At 36.5% G+C, this 9,228-nt stretch overlaps 1 protein-coding gene across 1 annotated transcript; it reads right to left on the reverse strand.

The window, feature by feature from the left end:
* Positions 1 to 264: 264 nt before the first annotated feature.
* On the reverse strand, positions 265 to 8,890 carry LOC109102536 (pentatricopeptide repeat domain-containing protein 3, mitochondrial-like). The gene is made up of 24 exons (XM_042737784.1): positions 8,731 to 8,890; positions 8,547 to 8,629; positions 8,354 to 8,384; positions 8,215 to 8,260; positions 8,047 to 8,115; positions 7,672 to 7,776; positions 7,473 to 7,596; positions 7,284 to 7,393; positions 6,958 to 7,034; positions 6,190 to 6,277; positions 6,047 to 6,107; positions 5,875 to 5,957; positions 5,657 to 5,801; positions 5,511 to 5,561; positions 5,294 to 5,383; positions 3,871 to 3,899; positions 3,679 to 3,785; positions 3,289 to 3,367; positions 3,088 to 3,178; positions 2,801 to 2,886; positions 2,317 to 2,465; positions 2,186 to 2,227; positions 1,808 to 1,966; positions 265 to 1,707 (listed from the first exon to the last, which is right to left on the reverse strand). The coding sequence occupies exons 1-24, from the start codon at positions 8,820 to 8,822 to the stop codon at positions 1,662 to 1,664; spliced, it is 2,043 nt and encodes a 680-aa protein (XP_042593718.1). The 5' UTR covers positions 8,823 to 8,890; the 3' UTR covers positions 265 to 1,661.
* Positions 8,891 to 9,228: the final 338 nt, after the last annotated feature.

Raw genomic sequence — 9,228 nt, forward strand, 5'->3', positions numbered from 1 at the left:
ATGATTTCACTTAAACTATATAGTTTCAGTTAAACTGCAAGTTCTAATGAAAGCAAAAATATCATAAATGTGAATCAAATTCATGTAAATGTTTAAATAACCCCATTACTTACAATAAATATTACATTTAAAAAGAACACTAATAACAGCATGCCACTTGAGGCCTTCCGTGCAAATAAAATTAGACCCAAAGGTCTAATTTTACCTTTTAACTTAAAATAAAAATTAGTTTTAAGTATTGCTACTTAATAGGTAACCAGAGTAGAAATGATAAAATTGGGGTTTATTGAAGATGCAGGACAAGCACCATGTAGAACATTACAATAATCTAACTAGCATTTCTGCATCAGAATCAGAAAACATGTTCTAGAACTTGGCAATGTTTCTATGGTAGAAGAATGTTGTTTTTGTAATGTGAAATATGAGTTTTAAAAGACAAGTTGCTAATATAACATTAATTTTTCTACATTTTACTGACATTCAATTTTCTCTTCATCTTTTAAAATTGCTTATTGCAAACTTATTGCATCGAGGCTAAATGGAGCTCAGTGATCAGTTCAATTTGATGTACTGAACTATAATACTGTTGCTTTGGCAAAACATTTAGGCCCAGTTTCACTAGACTCGGCTTAGACTAAACCAGGATTAGGCCATAGTTAAGTCATTTTTAAACACATACCTAAAAAAAAAAAAACATTACTGGTGTGCATCTTGAGACAAAACAAAGGCATTGATATATTTCAGTGCAAGTTTCTTTCAGTTGAAACAGCTCAGACTTACATTTTAGTCTAGGATTAGGCTTAAGTCTGGTCTGTGAAGCCAGGGATTTGAGTTTATTGCATTCATTTCTTTTAATAAACTTAATTTACTAATACATATGTTTTGCATAAATACCAGCAATATTAGCCTTCTTTTCTAGCATGGCCATCAGTTCTTCAAACATAAAAAACAACAGAGGTAAATATATGGAAGAAAAATACTGCCATGTCTTTGAAACAAAAAAGCATGTTGAATAGCACTAACTGAAAGAAAAAAATGCATTGCAGTAACAGTGCTTGCATCTGAATGCCTGTATTTCCAGAGCTTGCATTTTTAGGTCCTGAAATTGAACATAGTTGTTTATTTAAGCTGTGAATTTATTTATTTTTAATTCATTTAAAGATTGTCAATTTTCTGAAGACCAAAAGGATTATGTCATCATAAAACATTTGATGATATTTATTTATTTTAGTTTATACCCAAAATGATAAAGTGCCTTAAAAATAAAAGTATCTCCAACCACATCAAAGACTTTAAAAGATTTCAACAAAATAAATCCATCATCCTCAATTATATGACCATATTTTGAGTTCAAGCGCCAAACAAACATTGATACTGAATGCATTATTCTACTTAGAGTCTCACTAAATGCTTTAATAACAACAGTTAGAATTTTGTAGACTACGGCAGAAAAGGTGAAACTGTCCTGAAGAACCAGTCCAGAATCCACAAGGAAATGGGAGAAAACTTCTTTTTTTCACAGTACTTTACTTTCCATCTGAATGAAGACTGAAATCTGTGCATGTGACAAGTACACAATTATTAATGACATTAAAAATTAATTAACACAGTGGCATTTCTCCAGATATTTAGCTGCTATGATCCATCCGTCAGCCCGAGATTTACTCGCTGTTAAACGACTGAATCTCCAGATCAGACAACATTTTCCTGCAAGATGAACAAAGACCACAGAGGACCAGATTATAGTTTGAATCTTGAATTTTCATTCAACTAAAATCTCTAGGGTTGCCCAAAAAGCAACACTTACCTCTGCTGCTCTGTGAGCTCAAACTCCTGCTGGACCCTCTGGATGAGTTTTGGGGTCCCGGGCAAACAGAAGCCAGCTGAGATCTGCACCAGCTCCACCGCCTGATTCACATCACCATCCTCTTTTACACACATCAAGAACTTGTTCAGCAGCTCCTCACTCAGAACAACACATCAGACTATTAGGGCATGAAATATAATCATCATTTAATTTAGCTTCTTTGGTTCAGGAAAGTGGATCTGGGTTTTTAAAAACTTTAAATCCTAAAAAAAAGGTAATTTCTACAGTTTAGACATTCTGCAAACTATGCTTAAATTTTAAAACACTAAAAAGCCACGGAAAATCGTTTGTCAAAGTTTCTGAGACCCCTGATCGTACCTCGGAACTCTGTTGTGCGTTTTGAAGAGTTTCAGCATGTCCCTGAATGAAGAGAAGAGAAAGGAAATCTGTGAGGTGCTTTAACTGGATTTGATCTGGATCAGATTACAGATATGCATTAAGGATTGTACCAGGCGTCCTGTCTCCTATGAGCTGCTAGTAACACAGAGATGAGGTCACTGAGAGAACCGGCCGTCCAGTTCAGCAAAACTTTGCCCCGGTCACCCGTGTCGTATATTTTCTTGATGTCCAGCGCACACTCAGCAAACGACTCCTGCACCTGTATAGCACGTATACAGTGAAAGTGGCCAAGTATGGTGACCCATACTTGGAATTTGTGCTCTGCATTTCACCCATTCAAGTGCACACACACACCGTAAACACACACCCGGAGCAGTGGGCAGCCATATTTCTGCAGCGCATGTGCATTACAAACCAGCACTATTTTTACAGACTGACACTGATACACACACAAGATTAATGTGTGAAAACTGGATAACTGAATAAAGAAATTAGCTTTAGAATCCACTGACAAGGCACAGAATTGAAAATAAAATGAATCAAAGGAGGAAGACTTGTAGAAGGCATGAGTATCAACCGAGGTAGATGTAATACCTCCTGATTATGCTTCTCTCTTGCCATAAGTGTCAGCAACTCTTCCACTAGATTCTGCCTGTTTGCATGCCCCAACTGTTTGATATCTGTGAAAAAGGACATTAAACAACTGATACTTTAAGACTGTCATCTAAAATGTGATGCCAGAATAAAACATTAGAGATGCACACATTGCAATTTTCTTGGGCAATTCTGAGTGTGACCTGCCGATACAGATTTTCTTTCTAAAAACTATAAATGACAGCATTTACAAAAAAAATCTATACTTTTTTTAATCAATCAATCACCTTTCCATATTTGTGGGATGAGGTCTAATCTGTTGTCGGTATCAAGCGCTTGGAGCAGGTCTCTCATGACGTTAGAACTGGGGTAGTACACCTGCAAACCGGAACACATCAACCCCACATCAGTGCACTTCACCCCAACATCAGTGCACTTCACCATTCTGTGTGCGTTCACATGAAGCAACATGATCATGTTTCACTCACTGAAGGAACAAGATCTCTGTACCACTTCAGCATCACGTCAATGTTCTCCATCATACAGAGCAGACTGAAGAACCGCGCACTGAAAGACAAACAGAAGCAACCTGATATTAAAGAGATCAGCTAATTATTTGTACAGTATTACTGCTGATTTTGCCTTATTATAGGGTCCCAACCAACACATTTTTTATTAAGTGCTTCCATGCTTTGGTCAGCTTGGCCCATGCACAAATTTTCCCCCACTGCAGGTCACACTTTTTCCCATTTAAATTTAAATCACAGTTTTTAATGCCACAATGCACAGCATCAACAAATCAATTCAGTGGATTAGTTGTCACATTAGGGAAAGCATTGATGGGAAAAGTTCTTGTTATTTTGCTGGATTATACTTACTAGTAAATGTTCTGTTGGAAATCATTTCCCAGAAGTCTCCAATTCTCTCCAACCCCCAGCAGCTCATGGACCCTGTACGCCTGCTCCATGTCCTTAGTGTCAAGACACTGTAGATACAGATGCCAACAGGGTCACATTGTGACATTTACCATGAAGCCGTGTTGTTGAAAGGATGCTTTTAAATGCACTTACAATTCTCATAGCAGTAATGAAGAACTGTGCTGAAAAACAAAAGCAACGCAGGTGTGAAATGCCTTTACAAAAAGCCACCAATACATGTGTCCTGTCCCAATACCCACAACTGGCACTCTGGAAGCGACAGAAGGTAAGTGCTGGTCTGAAATATGCCAAATCTCAGTTTCCTTAACACACACTAAATCTCTCTGGCTAAACTTTTTTTTTTTTCTTCTCTTCATGTTCAGGAACTCTTGTACCCTGAAATCACACTTTATTTTAAAAGTATTAAAAATCAAAATGTGCAAAAGTTCTGTAAAAACTTTACTTTCAGTGTCCCATGAGCTAATCAAATGTTTTTGTGACACGCTTGTGATCTTCACACCCACTTGAACACTCGGGACAGATACTGCTATCTGATACAGATACAGTTAAACTCCTGGCATATTGATATGGGCCCATATTCACAAAAAATTCAAATGGACCATTAACACACTATCTACACTCTCAATTAGGAGCGTCAATGGTCCACTTAAGAGATAGGTGGTGGTAATACACTTATAAGTCTGCGATCCACGGTAAAGCAAGAAGAAGAAGAAGAAGACGAGTCACACACCTGCTGCTGAGAATGCACTCAGGACAGTTCAGACATTGCGTGAATCAGAGGTAAAAAAAACCCTTGGAAATACTGTTCAGTTTCTTGCACAGACTGATCATTTTGTGTCTTTACACATCAATGTATCGTCATGAGCCGAAGGGTTTAATTTGGTTTTGTTTGTGCGTTTTTTTGACTCTCAAAGCCGTGATTCCCATCCACTGACATCATAAGACTGACAGAGTGCAATGATTTGTGTTAAAAATCTTGGTTTGTGTTCTACTGAAGAAACAAAGTCACCTACATCTTGGATGCCCTGGGGGTAAGCAGATAAACATCAAATTGTCATTTTTGGGTGAACTATCCCTTTAAGGCTAAAAGTAGCTCATAACTTGCTGATTTAGGAGAAAATCTTAAAAATAATGGGCATGTCAGTCCTAAATTTAGAACTCCTAAATTTCTCTCTAAGAGTTTTTCACGAAGCATTTTAGCACTAAAACTAGCTCTTAAATCTTTGAAACGTTAGCAGTAGTGAAGAGGACTCTAAGTCACTAAGACCAAGCCACAAACTATCCTAAAATATCCGTTAGCCCTCTGTAGGTTGATCACTTTCATGTCCATCAAACGATGTGGCATCCTTTGGTTCCTAACACATTACCCAGTCCACATCAGAATAGATATCCAGCATGATATTTTTTCCCATTCAGATCTGAAGTGTTTTCTAAGTGTTCCTTTAATTATTTTGAGCAGTGTATGTAAGTAGAGTGAAGAACTGCAGAGAGCACAAGTGTGTGTACCGGGTACAAAGCTAAGTTAATAAACACCGCTGTAACGATATGCAGATACCATCATCAGGGTCCTGAGGAGTGAAGCTCTTCCCTGACACCTCGTTCATCACTTCCTGTAGAATGTCCGTTTGGCCCTGAATTGGGGCACCTGCAAAGCATGATGGGAAATGCATGACTGTGTGTTTCTGTGCATGTGTATGCACATTTAACATGGCCATTTAATTAAGAATTTAAAGAACTGCCATTTTAATATAAAAAAAATGAGCCTTTATGACCTGGTTTATAAAATATGGCGAGCAAGTGAGAGTAAGAGGCCAGGCTGAGATCTGAAATCAAAGAAAAAGAATCAATTATAAATCCAAACAAGCTTTAAAACATAATAAAGCACTTCTTTCCTGTAGGTAATGATCACTCAACGGACCGATGGAGAGAGCCTTCATCTCACTGATCACAGGAAAGGCCTGCGATTTGCCCACAGTGCCACAGCGTCTCAAAGCCTTCAGGACAGCGTTCAGCGTCAGGAGGTTCGGCTTGACCTTCTGCTCTGCCATCTGCTTCAAAAGATCCTACAAAACAAACGCAGACTGAGGCAGAAACTGCTTAAAACAGCAGCTTCACAACAACATTTCAATCACATACCACTATCAGCTCCCATTTCTCATTGTATTTCTCTTTTACTTCCGGGGCGGCTGTGATCAGGGCATTGAACGTGTGCACATCGGCTAGAGGAACAAAACAAGGCATCTCAGCTTGAGAAACGCTCATTTAGAAGATGTTTCATATGAAATGTGTCGAACCGTAAAGCACACACCTTTCAGTCGGCTGTTGAGCAGGTCAGTGTAGGTGCTGAACGCTTTAGAATAAGCTCCATACTGTGAAATCAAACACACGTGCAGTCATCTCCTGCTGTCAAGCTAGAAATGAAATGTATGAGAAGTTCCCCTCATCCGTTACCTTCACCATGCCTCGTATCAGAGCGCTGTATGAATGCGTGTTTGGCTCTGACAGCAGCGCAAAGATCCTCTCTGCATTATTCTTCTCTCTAAAGAGGAAACACAAGAAAAGGCGACCTCTTACGATAGGACCGTGTATTTGCTTGACTTTGTATTGTTATGCAGATACACTACCAGTAAAACGTTTACAATAAATATGATTTTTTTTTATGCTTCTGAGAGAATTTACAATTACTCAGTTTACAGTGTTTCTAATTATTATCAATGCTGGAAACTTTTGTGGAAAATGTGTTACATTTTGAATTCATGATTCTTTGATTAATAAGAATAGCATTCATTTGAAACAAATCTTTGGTAACATTATAAATGTCTTTACTTTCATTTTTGATTAATTTAACGCATCCTTGCTGGATAAAAGTATTGTTTTTCTTTAAATCTAACACTACCATTCAAAAGTTAGGGGTATCACAGTTTTTACAAAAATATTAAGCAGCAAATACAGTTTTTAACACTGATAAAAATAATTTAAAATAATAGTTTTTTAAATTAAAAGTAATTAAAAATAATAAATTAAAATAATAATAATAATAAAAAAATAATAAATAATAAATTAAAAGAATAATAATAAAAATAATAAAAAAAAAATTAAAAAATAATTTTTCACAAACATTTTTAAAAATTCTTAATTATTCCAAACTTTTTGTGTGTATACAAACAAGTTTTACAAGAAAAAAAAAAAGTTTGTCTCCCACGTTCTGTAAGCACTCACTTCCAGGTGGCCTTCAGTAAATCACTAGCTTTAGCTGCTCTTCCTTTTTTAGCCTGCGGTTCATCCTGAACATCCTCCTGGGGTTTTACCAGTGGTTAAGGAGTGTTGTTAAATGGAGATAAAAAAAAATAAATAAATTCAACATAACGCATAGTATCAGGTGACTTACTGGTTATTATAAAATGACAAATTTATTATAAAATGAAGCAATATTACTGGTTCAAATATCCACATTTTGGATGATTATCCACATATCTAAATATATTTTCAAGAGGAAAAAGCAACAGAGCATCTTGAACACTGTTTTATGGTGTGACCAGCCCTACCGTCTCCTCATTCCTCTGTTCTGGGACGTTCTCTTGCGCCGGATCATGATCTCCATAGAAACAAATCAGATCTAACAACTGATTGGTCACATCCAATGACACTGATGTACCTGCACAAAATACAGTGATCAGCCACAACTGATATCTGCCATAATATTACATGTGATGCCTCGTCTTGCTCGTTCTTACCGGCCTGCAGCAGCTGGTCGTACAGATCCACAGCAGCTTTGACTTTTCTCATCCCAATTCTCTCTATGAGAGCAGCTTCAGACACCTCCTCTATCTGAGCCTCAAGAGTGTCCGGCATCAAACATTCCAGCAGAAATAAATAAGTATTTCACATTCATAAGCACAAGCTCTCATAGGCAAATCATACAATTACACTCACAGGAATATGAGGCTGTGCGTAGTCTTTCTGGAAGTATTTTGGGTATGTATTGATGAAATATTTAGCAGCATTTCTGCCCGACTCCTGGGACAAGGAAAATAATTTCAGTTTCATAAAATTAAATGAATATAAAATTATTTTATTTATAAAAATAGTATGAAATTATTACAACTTGCAATATATACACATTCATTAATTTTAATGTTTAAATAAACATTTTATTGATGTAAAGTGTATGTTTGTAGAAATGTCTTTACTGGTCTTAAAAAAAAAAAAAAAAAAAAAAAAAATCGCAGTTATCATAACACTGCAGATTGAGAACCTCTCTAATAGTATGAACTGAAAACCTGAAATGGTTTGATAGCCAAAACTCACAAACTCTGATGATGTTTTTGGAGTGAGATATGGATCATCCTGGAATCTGTAATCAGAGGCTGTAGGATCCTAGAACAAACACATGCACACAACAAGTAACTATGCTTGCATGATATTTGATAACAATGTATTTTAATATGGTTGATACGAGCTGTCTGATGAACATACCCTTTTCACAGTGGATGCCAGTGCCTGTAAGACGGCCTCTTTGCTCCTGATAACAGTAAAAAATTAACTGTTAATGAATAAATTATTTTTAAAAATATTTTAGATTAATGTGAATTGTTCAGATCTGACCAGTGCATACCATGTTTTCTTCTTTGGAATGACTATTTCCTGAAAAAATAAATAATATTATTTCAAATAAAAAAACATCATAAATAAATAAAGCATATGATAATTCCTATTAAAAAGTCAAAAAGGATTTATTTCAAATTAGAAAGCATCTTAATTTAAGAAAGCATATGATAATTCCTATTAAAAAGTCATAATTATCAGACCTGGTGAAGAAACGGCAGGTTGTTGATCTGCAGCAGAATTTAGAGCAAAACTTGAGCTGACACATACAGCCCCTTCAAATGACCTACAGACGACCAGTCGTTTCATTACAAACATAACAAAATGACTACAAATGTTATATGATAAAACGGCCCAAATAAGCCGGTCCTTGTGCATTTATCTCACCTATTTGTCCATGACTTCTGCAGATGAACGCGCAATAATCTGCTGCTCTTACACACATGATGCCTGAGAGCTTGAGAACAGGAGGACGCCATGACACCAAAATGCGTGCTCAAAAATTATTCGGTAGCACTTCTTACCATGAAATCATAGAAATGCTCCTGCGGGGGGCGCGTGGCGGCTCAGAAAGCGAAAATCTCCGCGGGACCACCGCAGCCAGCTGTGATTGGTCCATCCTGTTTAGTGCTGAGAAAGGTAACACGTATCATGTGACCAAACCGTCTACATATTATTTTTTATTATTGTCTGGACAATAATTTATGTCTAGATAATGATGCACAAAGTTTAATAACTAATTGAATTCTAATACAAAATTGAAGAATTCAAAAAGAATAACTATTAATTTTACTCAGTTTTTAGATTTCCATTCTACCATTCATTCGTTTTCTACGGTCGGGATATACCATCTCAAAACACAATATAAAATAAGCTATTCTTCAT

This window comes from Cyprinus carpio, chromosome B14, assembly GCF_018340385.1.
Source record: "Cyprinus carpio isolate SPL01 chromosome B14, ASM1834038v1, whole genome shotgun sequence".
NCBI classification, from domain to species: Eukaryota; Metazoa; Chordata; class Actinopteri; order Cypriniformes; family Cyprinidae; genus Cyprinus; species Cyprinus carpio.

Coding starts and splice junctions, on each gene's coding strand:
- LOC109102536 (XM_042737784.1), bottom strand. CDS start 8,822: ATGGCGTCCTCCTGTTCTCAAGCTCTCAGGCATCATGTGTGTAAGAGC. Junction 5,384..5,510: donor CGCCATATTTTATAAACCAG/GTCATAAAGGCT, acceptor CATGCTTTGCAG/GTGCCCCAATTCAGGGCCAA. Junction 3,179..3,288: donor ACAGAGATCTTGTTCCTTCA/GTGAGTGAAACA, acceptor TCCGGTTTGCAG/GTGTACTACCCCAGTTCTAA.